The sequence below is a fragment of the Indicator indicator genome, chromosome 32 (genome assembly GCF_027791375.1).
Source record: "Indicator indicator isolate 239-I01 chromosome 32, UM_Iind_1.1, whole genome shotgun sequence".
Lineage (NCBI taxonomy): Eukaryota > Metazoa > Chordata > Aves > Piciformes > Indicatoridae > Indicator > Indicator indicator.
In genome coordinates this window covers 6,545,496-6,565,819 of record NC_072041.1, presented here as the reverse complement: position 1 = coordinate 6,565,819, position 20,324 = coordinate 6,545,496, and the positions used below count along the sequence as shown (strand labels likewise).

Genomic DNA, 20,324 nt, shown 5'->3' with positions numbered 1-20,324 from the left:
AGCACCAACCAAGAGCCAAGATTTGCTGGCAAACCCAGCTGGTAAGGTCAAAAATCCTCCCCAAATCCAGCAAACTGGACCAAAATCCCAGTGATCAATCAGTGGGGGTCTTGAAGCCAGAAAGTGGGACACTAAGCACTTCCAGCAAGGGTAAAAGCAGAGAAATCTTTAATTCAGGAGCAATTTGGTGATCAGCTCAGCATCCCAGGAGCCCTTTACCTCACGTGGGCTGATCCCATGATGGAATTCCACTGTCCTGAACCCACTTTGGGCTTGAAGGTATCTCCCAAACTGGGCTTTTATCATCTCTACCTTCAGCTTTCCCAGCTGTTAAACATTAAAAGACCTGGGGAAAAGATGAAAAGAGGCACACATATAATTAATTAATTCTGGTTTCAATCACCGTGATTGCTTTCTTTTGATGTCACTGATCAGGAGCTGTCATCCCTCCCTCCAGGAATTAAATTGAATGACATTATCCCACTGGGAGCTGTGCAACCAGTTTTCAACTGGGGAAAAAAAAAAAAAAAAAAAAGAAACCACAAAAGAAACCATAAAAGAAACCAAAAAAGAAACCAAAAAAGAAACCAAAAAAAGAAACCAAAAAAGAAACCAAACCATAGAGGCAGCGATGGAAAAAATGCTTTGCTGGGACAGAGAGAGGAGGAGGTAAACAAAACAACAGGAAAATAGAGGAGGAATTGGAAAAAATGAGACAGCAGACAGGGAGGGGACATGAGAATCCCTGATCCTGATGGACCGGGGAGCAAGGGTAGGGAGGGAGTGAGGGATGCTGCCTGCCGGCCGGGGCGTTATCCCGGCAGGGCCGGCCGAGCTCTTTCCCAGGCGAGGAAATATTTAACTGCAGCGTCAGCAGGCAGGGCAGGAGGGTGCAGGCATGGAGGGCTGCGGGCAGCACCCGGCCCCCACTGCCCCTTCAGGCCAACCCCAGGCTGAACATCTGCAGCTTTTGCTTCGTCGCAGCCGGGAGGCCAAAAGTTGCGCTTATTGCCCCTACAGCCACTTCCCGGTGGGCGCTGCGCTGCTCACCGCCACCGGGGAGATCTTCTCCGGTAAGCCACAGCTCTGTCACCTCCTCCCCTCCTCGGGTGTTGGGGGTCTCCCCCTTGCAAGCTTTTGCCCATGTGTAGGGGTGTAGTAGGGGTGGTGGTTGTCCTCCCTCCGCCCCCTTCCCTTAGGTGCCTCCTGGCTGCCGCCAGCCCGGAGCGAGCCAAAGATCACAGCGGATGGGAAAAGAAATAGGGGAAGTGGGGGAATGTGTTGGGGAGAGGCTGGGACGGGTGGAAAATGGCTCTTCTTTGGAACCTCCCCCCCCAGAATAACTCAGCTGGAGGGAAGCTGGTGGGATTTGAGAGCCCAGGAGCAGGTGGTCCACGTGGAAAATTGTTTTTCTTTCAGTTTCCTCACTCTCCCCCCTCCCCCAAACTATATCTCCTGGAGAGAAGCTGGTGGGGTTCAAGAGCCCATGACCAGGTGGTCCACATGGAAAATGGCTTTTCTTTGCAATTTCCCCTCAAAACAACTCACTCTGAGGGAAGCTGGAAGGGCTCAAGCACCCCAAATCAAGGGGTCCACATGGAAAATGACTTTTCTTTGCCAATCCCCCCCCCAAATAACTCACCCTGAGGGAAGCTGGAGGGGTTCAAGCACCCCAAATCAAGGGGTCCACATGGAAAATGACTTTTCTTTGCAATTTCCCCTCAAAACAACTCACTCTGAGGGAAGCTGGAAGGGCTCAAGCACCCCAAATCAAGGGGTCCACATGGAAAATGACTTTTCTTTGCCAATCCCCCCCCCCCAAATAACTCACCTGGAGGGAAGCTGGTTGGGGTTCAAGAGCCCAAGACCAGGTGGCCCATATGGAAAATGGCTTTTCTTTGCAAATTCCACCCTCCCCCCTCCCCCCCCCAAATAACTCTCCCAGAGGGAAGCTGGTGTGCCTGGGGGTGCCTGAGGGGGTGCTGGGTGCTTCCTCACAGGGTGCAACGTGGAGAATGCCTGCCACAGCCTGGGGGTGTGTGCTGAGCGTACTGCCATCCAAAAAGCCATCTCTGAGGGGCACACCAGCTTCAAGGCCATGGCCATCTCCAGGTGAGGGCACACTGACAGCTGGGAATGTGAGGGATGGGATGGGATGGGATGGGATGGGGAGACCAGTGGGAAAAGCCCCAAGGGGTTCTGCTGCAGCAGCCCAAGTGTGCTTTTTTTTTTGGGGGGGGGTTGTATGGTTTTGGGGAGGAATTAGGGAGGGGTGGGGGGAATCTGCTGTGGGTTTGTATTTGTTGTTGTGTGAAGGGCTTCTGCAGGTGTTCCCCTCTCTCCAGCCTGAGAGTGAGCTCTGTGCCCTCTTTTCCTTTGGCAGTGACATGAGGGATGAGTTCATCACACCCTGTGGTGCCTGCAGACAAGTGATGAGAGAGGTGATGGCTCCCAGGGGGGTCCTATGTCCCCTGATTCCAGGCACCATCCCCTGACTCAAGGCATCATCCTCCCGACCCCAGGCATCCCCCACTAGCCTGCCCTGATCCCAGACATCCTCCTCCCTGATCCCAGACATCCTCCCCCCTGATCCCAGACATCCTCCCCCCTGATCCCAGGCATCCCCCCCCTGATCCCAGGCATCTTCCTCCTGACTCAAGGCATCTCCCCCCAATCCCAGGCATCTCCCTGACCACAGGCATCATCTCCTGACCCCAGGAATCTCCCCCAACACCCAGAGGTACCAGCTCTGAGCTCCTCAAATTCCACTCTCCCTAGGGAAAAGGGTATTCTTCCCTGTCTCTGTCCCATGGGAATGGGTGGCCAGTGGTAATCTATTAACTTGCCCTCCTCAGAGAGTTCTGCCCGGTGCTGGATTTGACCCTGGAGCCATCAGCCCAGCTCTGCCAAGCCTGAAACTAGGGATTTTCCTGCAAAAGCTGAGCTCTCTGAGTCCCTCTGGCTCTTGCCTCCCTCCATAGCACCCACAGCTCATTTTGGGGTGATTAATATTTAAGGGGATGCAGAGCTCTGCTCACAGGCTGAATTTAGCTGCTGTGAAGGCACCAGAGCTCACCCTGAGGGGGTAAAACAGCAGGATCTGAGCCCAAAATATCTCCTAGGGGAGATGATGCTGAAAAGCCACCCCAAAATATACATCCAGAGGGGGATGCTCCCTGCCATCCTATTTCCCCCCCAAAAGAAAAAAAGATTATTTTAGTATTTTAAGGAAGAAGGAAATTAAGATTCCTCATCAGGCACTTCTCCCTCCTCTCCTCCTCCAGTTTGGCACAGACTGGGACATCTACCTGACCAAAGCAGATGGCACCTACATTGTCAAGAGGCTGGAGGAGCTGCTGCCACTCTCCTTTGGCCCTGAAGACCTCAAGAAGGTGTGAACAGCACAGCCACCAACAGCCTTTGTCCTTCAGCAGCAGGGGAGAATGGTTGAGGATGGTTTTTTCCCCCCCCCCACACCTCCAAGTTTCCCCAGTGTTTAAGGGGCTTTGTGTGGGACAATGCAATGGGAAATGTGTTTGTGGTGTTAAGTTCTCCCTGTTCCTCTCCCTCACCTTCTGATCCAGTGCTGATTCGCAGGCACCAGCCCCACCTTGCTGTGGGGAAGCAGTGAAATCATGGCACAGAAATTCACTTTCAGGAAAACAAACAAACAAACAAAAAATTGTCCAGGCTGGAGGACAGGAGCAAGTTCACAGGCTGGGAAGGGGTTGGTGCCCATCTTGGGCTTCTCAGAATCATAGAATCACAGAATGGTGGAGGTTGGAAGTGACCTCTGGAGATCATCAAGTCCAACCCCCTTGGATCACCCAGGGCGGGTTCTGAAAGTCTCCAGAGAAGGAGACTCCACAACTTCTCTGGGCAAGCCTGCTCCAGGGCTCCAGCACCCATCAGTTTCTTCTCACGTTGAGGTGGAACTTCCTGGGCTCCAGTTTGTGCCCACTGCCCCTTGTCCTGTCCCTGGGCACCACTGAGTAGAATCTGGCCCCAGCCTCTTACCCCCCAGCCTTTAGCTCTTGCTGAGCATTGCTCAGATCCCCTCTGGGGCTGCTCTTCTCCAGGCTCCAGAAACCACTCCTGAGTGCTTCAAAATCATTGTCTGGGGAAATGCTGAATTCTTCAGCTCCAAATAAGAAGCCAAAGCAGAAAGAAAAAGCTCCACCAACCCCAGTGGGTGAACACAAACCAGTTCAGGTCAGACAATCCACTGGAGCTGAGTGTGGTCCTCTCCTCAGTTCTCTCCAGGCTGTTTTTGCTTTTATTCTTTGTGAGGATGAAGGAAGAGAGGAGTTTTGGGGGTGCTTCTGGAGGAGTTTTTGTTTCCAGAGCAATGCCCTTTTGCTGATTGCACTCTTAATTTAATTATGCACAATGCAAATTGGTTGTGTTCTATTTCCCAGCCAGCACTGGGCTGGGCACCCTTGTCTGTGCCCCATTGTCTGTGCCCAAGTGAAATAAAAGCAGCTCTGGGTTATCTCCTGCACTTCTGGCAAATGATGGGTTGCAGGGAAGGGGAAGGGGGTTCCTGGGGCTGCCCCACTGCCAGGCAGGGCAGGAAGGCACTTGCTCTGCAGGCAGGACATGACTAGGGCACTGCATGGCCCAGAGGCAGCACCTTCCTGCCTTCCCTGGCAGTACATAGGCTGTGCCCTACTCCATGCCCTGTTTCATGCCCTGCTGTGCATTGGGCTGTGTGCCAGCCGTGCCCAGGGCAGGACTCTGCTCCATGCCCTGCTGTACACTGGGCTGTGCCCCACTGGTTTGTGCCATGCTGTGTCCAAGACATCCCCAGGGTAGTTTTGTGCTCCATATCCTGTTGTGCACTGGGCTGTGCCCTGGCTGTGCCTAAGTCATGCCCAAGGTAGTTCCATGCTCCACGCCCTGCTGTGCATCAGGCCATGCCCCACTGTTCATCAGACTGTGCCCTGCTCCATGCCTTGTTGTGGACTGCAATGTGCCCTGGCTCTGCCCCAGCCATGCCCAGCACAGCATTATGCTCTATGCCCTCCTGTGCACTGGGCTGTGCCCTGCCCCACGCACAAGGCAGACTGAGCTGTGCCCTGCTCTGTACCCTGCCCTGTGCCCTGCACTGCACATGGCTGTACCATGGCTGCACTCTGCTCCATGCCCTGCTGTGCACTGGGCTGTGTCCTGCTCCATGCCCAGGGTAGTGCCCTTCTTGTGACCTGCTTCATGCTGAGACCTGCCATATGCTGGGCTGTGCCCTGGCCATGCCCAGGACATTGCTGTGCTGGTGCCATGCTCCACGCTGTGCCTTGCGATGCCCAGGGCTGTGCCCTGGCCACACCCAGTTGTGCACTAGGCTGTGCCCTGCTCCATGCAGAGGGCACTGCCCTGCTGGTGCTCTGCACCGTGCCCAGACATGACCCTGGTCGTGCCCTGCTCCATGCAGAGGGCACTGCCCTGCTGGTGCTCTGCGCCGTGCCCAGACACGTCCCTGCCCGTGCCCTGCTCCATGCAGAGGGCATTGCCCTGCTGGTGCTCTGCGCCGTGCCCAGACACGTCCCTGCCCGTGCCCTGCTCCATGCAGAGGGCATTGCCCTGCTGGTGCTCTGCACCGTGCCCAGACATGACCCTGGTCGTGCCCTGCTCCATGCAGAGGGCACTGCCCTGCTGGTGCTCTGCACCGTGCCCAGACATGACCCTGGTCGTGCCCTGCTCCATGCACAGGGCATTGCCCTGCTGGTGCTCTGCGCCGTGCCCAGACACGTCCCTGCCCGTGCCCTGCTCCATGCAGAGGGCATTGCCCTGCTGGTGCTCTGCGCCGTGCCCAGACATGTCCCTGCCCGTGCCCTGCACTGCCCCACGCTGTGCCCAGCTCCGCGCCCGCCCGGCACCCGCGGCGAGCCCCGACCGCTGTGGGCAGGGCCGGAGCGTGCTGTGCGTGTCCCTGCGTCATGACGCGAACGCACACGCGTGACGTCGCCACGTAGCGCCGCTGCCTTCCGCCGCGGCGTTACCATCATGGCGGTTCGGCTACTGCTGGCTCGGGCCCTGCGCCTGCTGCCGCGCTGCCGCTTGGCCCGCGCCCCCCGCCCCGAGCCCCGGCTCGACCCCCGGCCCGCTCCGCCGCCCCAGCTCCCGCAGTCCCGACCATGGCTGTCCTGGCTGCCGGCCGCCTGCCGCCTTCTCTTCTTTCGTGGGCCCGCCCGCGGGCTAGCGGCCGTGGCGCGGCGAGGAGGCGGCGGCGGAGGAGTCTGCCTGGCGCTGGCCATGGCGCTGGGGCTGGTGGAGCCGCGGCTGGAGGAGCAGCGGCGGGCTGAGGCGGCCTGTCGGCACATCCAGGTGAGGCTCGGGGCTGGCTGCTGCGGGCGCCCAGGGCATGGGAATGCCTACGGGGAGAGCCTCGGGCACCTGCAGTGAAGGTGAGGGGGTGGCCTTGCTGTGGGGACCCCCTCAGACATCCTCCCCGTGTTCCCCCAAAGATGGTGGGATGGCTGTGAGCAGCCCGCAGGCACGTTCTCCAAAGCAGGAGACTCCTCTCTTTCACCCCAAAAAAAGGATGTTGGGGAAGGCTCTTGGTAAGTAGCTCCTCAGCACCCTAAAGCAGGTACCAGAGGGGCCTTCATTGTGGGCAGCCTCTTGGCCCCTGGCCACCCTACAAAGGGAGAGGGTCAGGACCCTTATGATGGGGGTCCTGTGTCCCAGGATGTTCAGGTTGAGCCCCCAGCTCCATCCCCTCTCCCCGGGGCTGATTTGAGGCCTGTGGGGCTGGGTCAGGCTGTGCTGGCAGGGCACTGAGGACATACTTCATGGCTATAAATAGAGCTTTGGTGTTCAGAGCCAGCTGTCACCTGGCTTACTGACCTGCACCTGTCACATTCTGTGGAGGTTCTGCCTTTTCCTGATGTTTCTTGAGATGCTTTCTCCTCACTGCCCTCACTGAGGAGTTAGATTGGTGTCTTCTCCTTTCCACTGTCCCTGAATCTGTATCCTTTTACCCCTTGGATAGCAACTGGTGCCTTGGGGTTGTAGCTCCTGAAGAAACCCACTGGTTTATATTGGTCCACACCTGTAGGATGGTGAATGCTGTGGTTAAATTGGAGCACAGCCCTCTTGTGTTTTGTTTTCTCTTGTCTCTCCTGATTTCCTCCCCCAGCTTGCTCCTGTCATGGATTCACTCTCCCTTGAACTAATCCAACCATACTACACAAAAGTTCAGGGCATTGTTTTTCCATCAGTTGTGGCTCTTGAGTGGATTTCCTTTTTTTTTTTTTCTTTTCTGATTTATTTATGGAGAGGGAGCAAAGTGTAGCACTGCATCTCTGATAGACATCATCTACTTAGACTCCTCTTTGCACAACACAAGTTCTGGATTAGCAAAGGCCTCCCTTTCCCATTCCTCTTTGTCATGTGCACCTACAGCACCCTTGCAAAGCCCTCTTCTGCTAAAAACTGATTGATTTCAGCCAAAACCCACACAGGACTGCCAATTATTTTCCCCTGTGGTTACAGCAATTTGAACCTGATGGTGGCTTTCAGGTTGGACCAACCCAGTGGGAGGGGTAATGCTGCTTAAACAGTGAGAGAGTTCTTCATGGGGAAGCTGTTGAGTGATTGAGCAGGGTTTTAATTGTCTTTTCTTCTTGTTTCCAGACAGTGTTTGTGGGAAAGAACAAGCCCCAGAAGGATCCCCTGAGCTCCTCCCGTTGGCAGGGCTTCAAGCTGGAGGAGTATCTGATTGGGCAGCCCATTGGGAAGGGCTGTAGTGCTGCTGTCTATGAAGCAGCCATTCCCTTCTCTCCTGCTCAGCTGGCAGGGCAGGGGCAGCCAGGTGGTGGCTCAGCTGAAGAGGAGCCTGTAGTGAAGCACCAACCAAAAGGAGCTTTTCCCTTGGCTATCAAAATGATGTGGAACATCTCGGTAAGGGGTTGGTTCTTCATCTCCTTGTCTGACTGGGAGGGTCTGGCTGGAAGGTTTGATGCTGAAGTGTTGACAGCATTAATTATCTAGTGCCTGATGAGCTTGGCAGAGTAGGGATGTTGATAGAGGTGGTGCTGGGTGACTGAACATGAGCCAGTGTGTGCCTAGGTGGCTGAGAAAGCTGCCAGCATCCTGGCTTGGATCAGCAGTGGCATGACCAGCAGGAGCAGGGCAGGGATTGTCCCCCTGTCCTGGCCACTGGTGAGGCCACACACTGAGTACTGGGGTCAGGTCTGGGTCTCTCACTCCAAGAAGGACATTTGAGGGGCTGAAACTTGTCCAGAGAAGGGCAACAAAGCTGGAGAAGGGTCTGGAGAACAGGGCTGGGGAGGAGCAGCTGAGGAACCTGTGGGTGTTCAGCCTGGAGAAAAGGAGGCTGAGGGGAGAACTTCTGGCTCTCTACACCTCCCTGAAAGGAAGCTGGAGCCAGGTGGGGCTTGGTCTCCTTCTCCTTACTATCAGGTGATAGAGTGAGAGGAGATGGCCTGAAATTGCACCAGGGGAGGTTTAGGTTGGAGATTAGGAAAATTTTCTTTCCTATAAGATTGGTCAGGTCTTGGCACAGGCTGCCCAGGGAGGTGGTGGAGTCCCCATCCCTGGAGGTGTTCAAGCAACCTGTGGCCATGGTGGGGTTGGGCTGATGGTTGCACTGGATGACCTTAGAGGCCTTTTCCAACCCAAAACAATTCTATGGTCTGGATTGTCTGCTCTGAGAGTGTGTCAGGGCTGGCTGCTTTTAGAGCTGCAGCCAAGCTGCTGTGTCACTGCTGTTGCAGGCTGGTTCATCCTCTGAAGCCATCCTTGATGCCATGGGCCAGGAGCTGGTTCCAGCCACGGGACTTGCCTTAGCTGGAGAATATGGAGCTGTCTCTGGCTGCAGGTATGGAAGTGGTGCTGCTGCAGGGGTGGCACACTCAGGTCACCCACACCTCAAACAGCAGGCAGGGATGGATTTTTCTCTGGTGGGTTTTTCGTCCAGCACGGTTAGGAGACCAGACACTGATCCAAGACTGATTTGTCACTGATCAGTCCCTGATTTGTCACTGATCAGTCCCTGATTTGTCACTGATCAGTCCCTGATTTGTCACTGATCAGTCCCTGATTTAGAATCATAGAATCAACCAGGTTGGAAGAGACCTCCAAGATCATCTAGTCCAACCTAGCACCCAGCCCTAAGCCGATCGATCCCCGATCTGTCGCCGATGGATCCCCGATCTGTCGCCGATGGATCCCCGATCTGTCACTGATCGATCCCTGATCGATCCCCGATCAAATGCTGATTTTGTCACCGATCGACCCCCGATTTGTCACCGATCGACCCCCGATTTGTCACTGATCAAATGCTGATTTTGTCACCGATCGATCCCCGATTTGTCACTGATCAAATGCTGATTTTGTCACCGATCGACCCCCGATTTGTCACTGATCAAATGCTGATTTTGTCACCGATCGATCCCCGATTTGTCACTGATCAAATGCTGATTTTGTCACCGATCGATCCCCGATTTGTCACCGATCAGTCCCTGATTTTGTCACCGATCGATCCCCGATTTGTCACCGATCAAATGCTGATTTTGTCACCGATCGATCCCCAATTTGTCACCGATCAAATGCTGATTTTGTCACCGATCGATCCCCGATTTGTCACTGATCAAATGCTGATTTTGTCACCGATCGATCCCCGATTTGTCACTGATCAAATGCTGATTTTGTCACCGATCGATCCCCGATTTGTCACTGATCAAATGCTGATTTTGTCACCGATCGATCCCCGATTTGTCAGTGATCAAATGCTGATTTTGTCACCGATCGACCCCCGATTTGTCACTGATCAAATGCTGATTTTTGTCACCGATCGATCCCCGATTTGTCACCGATCAAATGCTGATTTTGTCACCGATCGATCCCCGATTTGTCACCGATCAAATGCTGATTTTGTCACCGATCGATCCCCGATTTGTCACCGATCAAATGCTGATTTTGTCACCGATCGATCCCCGATTTGTCACTGATCAAATGCTGATTTTGTCACCGATCGATCCCCGATTTGTCACTGATCAAATGCTGATTTTTGTCACCGATCGATCCCCGATTTGTCACTGATCAAATGCTGATTTTTGTCACCGATCGATCCCCGATTTGTCACCGATCGATCCCCTATTTGTCACCGATCAGATGCTGATCAATCCCTGCCCTAAACTGATTGATCCCCGATTTGTCACTGATCGATCCCCGATTTGTCACTGATCGATCCCCGATTTGTCACTGATCGATCCCCGATTTGTCACTGATCAGGTGCTGGTTTGGTCACTGATCAAATACTGATTTGAGTCTCGTTTGCTCCCCACCACCAGGGAACACCTGAAGGGGGCCTCCAAGAAGGCTGCAAAGGGACTCTTCCAAAGGCCTGCAGTGATAGGGTGAGGGGATATAGAATCCTAGAATCAGTCAGGGTTGGAAGAGACCACAAGGATCAGCCAGTTCCAACCCCCCTGCCATGGGCAGGGACACCTCACACTACAGCAGGCTGGCCAGAGCCTCATCCAGCTTGGCCTGAAACACCTCCAGGGATGGAGCCTCAACCACCTCCCTGCACAACCCATTCCAGGCTCTCACCACTCTCATGGGGAAGAACTTCTTCCTCATGTCCAGTCTGAATCTCCCCACTTCCAGCTCTACTCCATCCCCCCCAGTCCTGTCACTCCCTGAGATCCTAAAAAGTCCCTCCCCAGCTTTCCTGTAGGCCCCCTTCAGATATTGAAAGGCCACTGAAATGAGGGCAGAGCAGATGTAGATTGGATGTTAGGAACAAATTCTTTACCATGAGGCTGGTGCAACCCTGGGACAGGTTGCCCAGGCAGATAGTTGAGGCTCCATCCCTGGAGATAGCCAAGGTGAGGCTTGTCAAGACTCCGGGCAACCTGATCTAGTGCAGGATGTCCCTGCTGACTGCAGAGGGGTTGGGCTGGATGTCATCTGTGATATCTCTTCATCTGCACAGAAAACCTGTCCTGGGGAGGAAGAAGCTGCAGCCTCATCCCAACATCATCCAGGTGATCCGAGCCTTCACGTCCTCAGTGCCCCTGCTGCCTGGAGCCTTTGCAGACTACCCTGATGTGCTTCCACTCAGCCTGAACCCCACAGGCATCGGCCACAGCCGTACCCTCTTCTTGGTGATGAAGAAGTAGGTGGAGAGAAGCCTGTTCAAGGGACTTGGGCTCCTTGGGACTGTGTGTTCTGCTGCTCCACGATTCCTTGCACAGCTCTGGCCTGGGCTGCTGCCAGAAAAAAAGCACAGCACGGCCTTGGAAATGCCTCCTGAGGCCTGTTCCAAGTCCTTGGGATGTTAACTCTTGTTTGACAGGGAGGACAAGCTGTTCCTTGAAATAATTCCAGTAAGAGATGGTGGAGCTTGTCCCCGTTTGTCTGCCCTTGCAGGCCTGAGCTTCACCACTTGTCTGAACAGAGAGCAGAATCCATAATGAGCCTTCTTAGTGCCTGGTGCCCTCAGCTGGAGTTTAGTTTGGAGTGGGTATTGCTGTGGCACTGACATAAAAGCACCTTCTGTTTCCCACCCTTGTTCTGCCTCTGTCTGGAGAAGTCCTCTGTCCTCTCTGTGCTTCAGGAGGATCTTCTTTCTCCTCATCAGCACACCTCCTGTATGCCCTGCATTACTAATCTGCCTCCTCTTCCATGCAAAACACAACCACCAGGGTAATAAACCTTGTCAAGAGTGTGCCCGCTGGATACCTGGGACCCCCTCACCAGGCTCTCCAAGAGGCTTGCTTTTATTTGCAGTCATCAAACTCAGGTGAAGGCACTGAAATTTCAGGGGTTGCTGTTGCAAAACAGAGGATTTGAGTCCAGCAGGTGGGGAGTGGAGGTCCTGTGGTGGAGGTCAGGAAGAATTTGGCACGTGCAAGCATGCTGTGTGTCCCCCGGGCAGCTTCAACTGAGCTTGAACCACAAGGGATAAGCTTCCAGGGTGCTAATTCCAAGATTTTTCCCCTTCTCCTGACTAGTTATCCCTGCACCCTGCGTGAGTATCTGAGGGAGAACAGTCCAGATGTCTGTCTCTCCACCATGATGATTCTCCAGCTGTTGGAAGGTGTGGACCACCTCGTCCGGCACGGAATAGCACACAGGGACCTGAAGTCTGACAACATCCTGGTTGAATTTGATTCTGGTAGGTAGATGACCACATCAAGGGGTGGGTGAGGGTCTGGGGGTGCCTCTGCTCCAAGGTCTTGGCTCTGTCATCTTCTGGGTAGCCACATGGCGTGGAGTGGGTCATAAAATCCTCCCTCTTGGTGGTGAAACAGCAGCTGGAAGGCAAGGGAAACGACAGAGCTAAAGCCCAAAGCAGCATTGTCATAGACTTGTGGAGCCACAGAATGGGTTGGGTTGGAAGGGACCATAAAGATCAGCCAGTTCCAACCCCCCTGCCATGGGCAGGGACACCTCCCACCAGCCCAGCTTGCTCAAGGCCTCATCCAGCCTGCTCTTGAACCACAACCTCCCTGGGCATCCTGCTCCAGTGTCTCCCCACCCTCACTCTAAAGAATTTCTTCCTCATCTCCAGTCTAAATCTGCCCTCCTCAAGCTTCAATCCATTCCCTCTCCTCAGCTCGTTTTCTCCTGTCAGCCTTCCTCTAATTGAGATTTTAATTACCTGAGCTGGTTTTCAGCATAATTAAGGTGTAAATGGGCAGGAAACAATGGCAGGCAGCCAGATCTGGGTAATTAAAAGTCCTGGTACAGCAGCCCAGGAGGATTTTCAATGATGCTAACACCATCCTGCTTTTCATGAAGGCAGAGCTGCTCTGGAGCCATCCTGAATGCAGTTAGGAATGATCTAAGGCATTGATTTTTCCAGATGGGAGCCTAGAGAAGCAATGATTCTGCTTTGCAATGTTCAACTTGCCAGCAGGACTGCAGAGTTCCTCCAGCCCTTTGCTGTAGCTCAGCAGATATCCATGTGCCAATAGCTTCTGCTGTAGATAAAAACAAAGGGGGGGGGAAATAAAAAATATTCCTCCTTCATACCTCTTTCCCTGGAAGTGTTCAAGACCAGGCTGCTTTGAGCAACCTGCTCTAGCTGGAGGTGTCCCTGCTGGCTGCAGGGGGTTGGACAGGATGAGCTCTAAAGGTCCCTTCCAACCCAAAGCATTCTGTGGTTCTCTGATGCTGAGAAGCACAATGTGCATGGCTGCCCCTCAGCAGACCCTGACCTCCACCTGGACTTCCCCTCTCAGAGTCTGTTTCATCTGCCTGCACTGGTGTCCCAGGATCCATAGAATCCTAGAATGGCTCAGGTTGGAAGGGACCTCAGAGATCATCTGCTCCAACCCTCCTGCCATGGGCAGGGACACCTCTCAGCTAGACTCAGCTGCTCAAGGCCTCATCCAGCCTGGCTTTGAGCAACTCCAGGGAGGAGGCATCCACAGCCTCCCTGGGCAGCCTGTTCTAGTGTCTCACCACCCTTGTACTGAAGAACTTCTTGCTCAGCTCCACTCCAACCCTGCTCTCCATCAGCTTCAAACCATTCCCCCTTGGCCTGTCGCAGACACCCTGATGAAAAGTCCCTCTGCAGCCTTCCTGCAGGATCCCTTCAGCTATTGGAAGGCTCTAAGGTCCCCCTGGAGTCTTCTCCTCTCCAGGCTGCACACCCCCAGCTCCCTCAGCCTGTGCTCACAGTAGAGCTGCTCCAGCCCTTGGATCATCTCTGTGACCTCCTCTGGACTCTCTCCAGCAGCTCTGTGTCCTTCTCCTGCTGGGGACAGCAGAACTGGAGGCAGGATTGGAGGTGAGGTCTGAGCAGAGCAGAGCCAAGGGGGGCAGTAAGTCCTCTCTTGCCCTTCTGGCCATGTTCACTGGGGAGAGGTTGGACCTCTGAAGGTCCCCATCCTGTGGAGTGCAGAGGAAGCTCTGCTGTAGCAGAGGTGTGGTTTCAGCTGGAGCACAGAGGGGACGCAGGAGAGCACTGCGTGGTCCTGCCGCTACAGACACTGATCCAAAAAGACTCTCTGCTGTCTCTCCAGCCAGGTCCTCCCACACCAAGCACTGACTTTGCTCTCCTTGTTGCCCTCAGCTGGCTGCCCCTGGCTGGTGATCACAGACTTTGGCTGCTGCCTGGCAGATGACAGCATTGGCCTGAGGCTGCCTTTCAGCAGCGCCTACGTGGACCGGGGCGGCAACGGCTGCCTCATGGCACCCGAGGTAAACCCTTCCCCCTGCCTTTGACCCCATGCTGCAGCTCTGTGTGGGTCAAGAACTGCCTGGAGGGCTGGGCCCAGAGAGTGGTGGTGAGTGGTGCCACATCCAGCTGGCAGCCAGTCACCAGTGGTGTCCCCCAGGGAGCAGTGCTGGGCCCCATCCTGATCAATATCTTTATTGATGAGCTGGATTGAGTCCAGCATCAGTAAGTTTGCAGGTGACACCAAGTTAGGAGCAGGTGTGGATCTGTTGGAAGTTAGGAGGGCCCTGCAGAGGCACCTTGCCAGGCTGGCTGGGTGGGCAGAGGCCAATGGGATGAGATTGAACAAGGCTAAGTGCAGGGTTCTGCAGTTTGGCCACAACAACCCCATGCAGTGCTACAGGCTGGGGACAGAGTGGCTGAGAGCAGCCAGGCAGAGAGGGACCTGGGGGTGCTGGGTGAGAGTAGCTGAACATGAACCAGCAGTGTGCCCAGGTGGCCAGGAGAGCCAATGGCATCCTGGCCTGGATCAGGAATGGTGTGGCCAGCAGGACAAGGGAGGTTATTCTTGCCCTGTGCTCAGCACTGGTCAGGACACACCTTGAGTGCTGTGTCCAGTTCTGGGCTCCTCAATTCAAGAGAGATGTTGAGGTAGTGGAAGGTGTCCAGAAGGGCAACAAGGCTGGTGAGGGGTCCGGAGCACAGGCCTGTGAGGAGAGGCTGAGGGAGCTGGGGATGTTTAGCCTGGAGAAGAGGAGGCTCAGGGGAGACCTCATTGCTGTCTACAGCTACCTGAGGGGAGGTTGTAGCCAGGTGGGGGTTGGTCTCTACTTCCAGGCAACCAGCAGCAGAACGAGGGGACAGTCTCAAACTGTGCCAGGGGAGGTCTGGGCTGGAGATTAGGAGGAAGTTCTTCACAGAGAGAGTGATTGCCCATTGGACTGTGCTGCCCAGGAAGGTGGTGGAGTCATCATCCCTGGAGATGTTCAAGAGCAGCCTGGAGGAGGCTCTTAGTGCCATGGTCTGGTTGATTGGATAGGGCTGGGGGATAGGTTGGACTGGATGATCTTGGAGGTCTCTTCCAACCTGGCTGATTCTATCATTCTATGTGTGAACACCTCCATCTCTGGGACAGGTGATCACAGCATCACCAGGCCCAGGCAAGGTGATCAACTACAGCAAAGCTGATGCTTGGGCTGTTGGAGCCATGGCCTACGAGATCCTGGGCCTGGCCAATCCCTTCTATGGCCATGGGGACTCCTCCCTGGAGAGCAGGAGTTACCATGAGGACCAGCTGCCCAGCCTGCCCCACCACGTGCCCCTGGAGGTGAAACAAGTGGTCAAGATGCTGCTTCTGAGGGATCCCAACAAGGTGAGGTTTGTCTGGAAGAGGGGGGGCTTCAGGAGAGCTGGGGAGGGACTTTTTGGCAAGGGTTTGTGGTGATAGGATGAGGGAGAGATGGATTGAAGCTTGAGGAGGGGAGATTGAGATTGGAGATGAGGAGGAAATTCTTTCCAGTGAGGGTGGGGAGACACTGGAACAGGTTTCCCAGGGAGGTTGTGGCTGTCTCCTCCCTGGAGGTGTTCAAGGCCAGGTTGGATGAGGTCTTGAGCAGCCTGGGCTGGGGGAAGGTGTCCCTGCCCATGGCAGGGGGTTGGAACTTTGAGGTCCCTTCCAACCCAACCCATTCTGTGATTCTAATATTGTCTGTAGATGATGAAGGGACTTGAGAATTTCACCTGTGAGGAAAGACTCTGAGCCCTGGGGTGTTGAGTCTGGAGAAGAGAAGGCTGAGAGGGGATCTGATCAATGTCTATCAATAGGTGAGGGGTGGGTGCCAGGATGAGGGGGTCAGGATGAAAGTGCCAGGATGAGGGGCTCTGGATGAGGGTGCCAGGATGCAGGGGTCAGGATGGGGGTGCCAGGATGCAGGGGTCAGGATGGGGGTGCCAGGATGCAGGGGTCAGGATGGGGGTGCCAGGATGCAGGGGTCAGGATGGGGGTGCCAGGATGCAGGGGCCAGGATGAGGGTGCCAGGATGCAGGGGTCAGGATGAGGGTGCCAGGATGCAGGGGTCAGGATGGGGGTGCCAGGATGCAGGGGTCAGGATGGGGGTGCCAGGATGCAGGGGTCAGGATGGGGGTGCCAGGATGAGGTGGTGAGGATGAAGGTGCCAGGATGCAGGGGTCAGGATGAGGGTGCCAGGATGCAGGGGTCAGGATGGGGGTGCCAGGATGAAGGTGCCAGGCTCTTCTCAGTGCTGCCCAGTGATAGGACAAGGAACAATGGGAATAAGCTGGAACCTAGCAAGTTCCACCTCAACTTGAGGAAAAACTTTGTGGTGAGGGTGCTGGAGTCCTGGAGCAGGCTGCCCAGAGAGGTTGTGGAGTCTCCTTCTCTGGAGACTTTCCAAACCCACCAGGATGTGTTCCTGTGTGACCTGCCCTGGGTGATCCTGCTCTGGCAGGGGGGTTGGACTCAGTGATCTCTGGAGGTCCCTTCCAACCCCTCCCATTCTGTGATTATTTCAGAACATTTCACCTCAGGGCTGTGGGTGCAGGGCTGCCATCCAGATATCCCTGCAGGCCAGATAGTGATCAAAGACAAACAGAAGGTCTTTGTGACCTCTCACTGAAGAGTTTCAGGGATTTCAGTGGCTGTTTGTGTTAGGAACTGGACCTTGATCTGGGGGGTTACCTGCAGTTCCCTGATACTAGTGCTCACAAAGAGCTTTAGAATCAAAGGGAGCAGCCTTCCAGTACCTGCAGTGGACTGCAAGAAGGCTGGGGAGGGAATTTTTACAAGGATTTGTAGTGATAGGATGAGGGGGAATGGATTGAAACTGGAGCAGGGGAGATTTAGACTGGAGATGAGGAAGAAATTCTTTCCAGTGAGGGTGGGGAAGCACTGGAACAGGTTGCCCAGGGTGGTGGTGGATGGCTCCTCCCTGGAAGTGTTCAAGGCCAGGCTGGATGAGGCCTTGAGCAAGCTGGGCTGGTGGGAGCTGTCCCTGCCCATGGCAGGGGGTTGGAACTGGATGAGCTTTCAGGTCCCTTCCAACCCAACCCATTCTGTGCTTCACAGGCACTCTGTGGTGGCTCAGAGGAGGCCTGGAGTACTTTTGGCAGTGGAGGTGTTGCACACAAGTGATGTGACCTCAGCTCATCTCTCCTCTCCTTCCCTTTGCAGAGGCTGTCTGCCAGAGTTGCTGCTAATGTGCTTCACCTCAGCCTCTGGGGTGAGAAGGTTCTGGCCTCCCAGACCCTGAAACCTGACCAGATGGTCTCCTGGCTCCTCTGCCAGTCTGCAGCTGCTTTGCTCATGAACAGACTGGTGGATAAAACCCTGGTAGAAACCAAACTGAAGATGTGCTTCTTGGCAAACCTGGAGTATGAAGACCTCTGGGCAGCAATCTTCCTGTTGCTGGCCTGGAGAAGCAGGTCTGGGTGAAGCCTCATCAACATGTGGTAGATGAACAGCACTTGAAAAGCACATAGGAATCTTTTCTGTCTGCTGGAACCCCCTTAGAGCTTTTAGGGCAGCAGACTGGGTTAAGAGCTTGAGTTTCTCCCTAGCCACCATTAGTAGCCTCTGCTTTTCCTCTCCCTGCTAGAGGAAGCCTTCTTGCTGCATCACTCTGATGGTGTGAGCACCTTGCAGGTGTCCTGAGGTGATGTGGTTGGGTTTGGTCACACGTGGGAGTTCTGAAGTTAATCCTGAAGTCATGTGTGGGCTGAAGGAGGTCCCCTGTCAGAGGAAGGGGTGAGAGGAGGCACTGGCTGGCTGCTCTTCACAGGGCTTTGAACAGTAGACTGAGAAGGCCAAGCTGACAAAGGGATGGTGCAATCTTAAGGAGCCCCCCAGTGGGCATCTCCAGATGATCTTCTGCAGCCACAAGCAGGCCTTGCCCTAAAATAACAGCCCCAAAGCCTCCTGCTGGTGAGGTGCTGCCTGGTAATGTGAGCAGCAGGAGCTCACAGTGCTGCAGCATGAGACATCCAACACAGAATGGTGAAGGCATTTGGAACTCAAGAGCCCACTTGGATTCCTTTTTTCCCATCACAGCTGTGCAGTGACTGCTCCCACAGTCAGGCTGTGCCCACTTAGGGATGATAACTGCAGGTGAGGTGGAGGTTGGCCTGCTGGAGGAGTTCAGAGTGATGCTCCTCACCTCTTTCTCCTGTTCAGCCCTTGGTGAGGGAGGGCAGGAGGCAGTGATGTTTGACCAACAAGAAGCATGTTTGTGAAAACATCCTGTGGTTTATTTTTGTGTCTGTTACTGTGTTTAGACAACTTGGTGTGTGTGTGTGGGGGGGAACATTTATGTCTGTTGCACAGTAAACTGAAGATGAAGCTCTGCTGCTGAGTGGCTTCTTTAAGAATCTCTTTTCATCATGTCCAGACTGAAGGCTGTGGAGCAGTGGGGGCAATGCTGCCCTGCTTGGGGGCAATCCCAGACACTGATAGAGGCTGGGCAGGGACTGGCTGGAGAGCAGCCCTGAAGAAAAGGCCTTGGGGGTGCTGGGGGAGGAGAAGCTCAGCAGGAGCCAGCAGTGAGCACTTGCAGCCCAGAGAGCCAAGCAGAGCCTGGGCTGCAGCAGCAGAAGTGTGGCCAGCAGGGCCAGGGAGGGGATTCTGCCCCTCTGCTCCACTCTGCTGAGACCACAGCTGGAGCACTGGATCCAGTTCTGGAGCCTCTGTTCCAGGAAGGATCTGGAGGTGCTGGAAGGTGTCCAGAGAAGGGCCACGAGGATGAGCAGAGGGCTGGAGCTGCTCTGCTCTGGAGACAGCCTGAGAGAGTTGGGGTTGTGCAGTCTGGAGAGGAGAAGGCTCCCAGGAGACCTTCTTGTGGCCTTGCAGGATCTGAAGGGGGCTCCAAGAAAGCTGGGGAGGGACTTTGGAGGGTGTCAGGGAGTGATAGGACTGGGGGGATGGAGCAAAACTAGAAATGGGGAGATTCAGATTGGATGTTAGGAAGAAATTCTTCCCCAGGAGGGTGGTGAGAGACTGGCACAGGTTGCCCAGGGAGGTGGTGGAAGCCTCATCCCTGGAGGTTTTTGCAGCCAGGCTGGATGTGGCTGTGAGCAACCTGCTGTGGTGTGAGGTGTCCCTGCCCATGGCAGGGGGGTTGGAACTGGCTGAGCCTTGAGCTCCCTTCCAACCCTGACAGTTCTGTGATTCTTAAAACACTACTTCATTGCTCCAAGTGAAGTTTCCTGAAGAGGAATGGACTTTTCCTTGTGGATGTGCCTGGTTTGTACTCCCCTTCTGGCTGTGAACCCAGGAGGCTGCTGTGGCTGTAAAGAGACCTCAGTGCAGAGCACTGAGCCTGGGGAATTGCACAAAATGAGCTCTTGGGGGGGGGAAAGCTGCAGAAAAAAATAACTGAAATCTTGCTCTGCCCCTAACAAGCTGCTGCTGCTGTTTCTTAGGTGCTGAGCTCTTGCAGCAGGGTTCCAGCTGGGATTGCAGCCTTGGATTTGGGTGGGAGCTCTCCTGTCAGCTCTGCACTGTCTGGCAGTGAGGGCAGCAGGTGACACAGTGTCTCTGGAGCTTTTTGAAGAGGAAATGCTGTTGCTTCTCTGGTAGCTCCCTCTCTGACCTCACTCCTTCAGTTAGCACAGCAAGATGGAGCTCCCCTGGCAGGCTGAGTGCTTCCTTGTCCCTGCAGCACAGGGTGTGGAATCCACACACAGCCCATGGCCAAGCCCCTGTGTGGAGCAGCTTTCTGCTCTGAACATAACCTGTGTGGAGCAGCTTTCTGCTCTGAACATAACCTGTGTGGAGCAGCTTTCTGCTCTGAACATAACCTGTGTGGAGCAGCTTTCTGCCGTGATCATAACCTGTGTGGAGCAGCTTTCTGCTGTGAACATAACCTGTGTGGAGCAGCTTTCTGCTGTGAACATAACCTGTGTGGAGCAGCTTTCTGCTGTGAACATAACCTGTGTGGAGCAGCTTTCTGCTCTGAACATAACCTGTGTGGAGCAGCTTTCTGCCCTGAACATAACCTGTGTGGAGCAGCTTTCTGCTGTGAACATAACCTGTGTGGAGCAGCTTTCTGCTCTGAACATAACCTGTGTGGAGCAGCTTTCTGCTCTGAACATAACCTGTGTGGAGCAGCTTTCTGCTGTGAACATAACCTGTGTGGAGCAGCTTTCTGCTCTG

At 54.7% G+C, this 20,324-nt stretch overlaps 2 protein-coding genes across 2 annotated transcripts; both read left to right on the top strand.

The window, feature by feature from the left end:
• Positions 1 to 812: 812 nt before the first annotated feature.
• Positions 813 to 3,398, top strand: CDA (cytidine deaminase). Its single transcript, XM_054395098.1, has 4 exons — positions 813 to 1,073; positions 2,001 to 2,112; positions 2,384 to 2,441; positions 3,285 to 3,398. The coding sequence occupies exons 1-4, from the start codon at positions 899 to 901 to the stop codon at positions 3,396 to 3,398; spliced, it is 459 nt and encodes a 152-aa protein (XP_054251073.1). The 5' UTR covers positions 813 to 898.
• Positions 3,399 to 6,003: 2,605 nt separating this feature from the next.
• On the top strand, positions 6,004 to 18,510 carry PINK1 (PTEN induced kinase 1). The gene is made up of 8 exons (XM_054394930.1): positions 6,004 to 6,324; positions 7,636 to 7,902; positions 8,739 to 8,842; positions 10,964 to 11,146; positions 11,985 to 12,148; positions 14,054 to 14,181; positions 15,294 to 15,530; positions 17,349 to 18,510. Exons 1-8 carry the CDS (start codon positions 6,004 to 6,006, stop codon positions 17,607 to 17,609), a joined length of 1,665 nt encoding a protein of 554 aa, XP_054250905.1. The 3' UTR covers positions 17,610 to 18,510.
• The last annotated feature ends 1,814 nt before the right edge of the window (positions 18,511 to 20,324 follow it).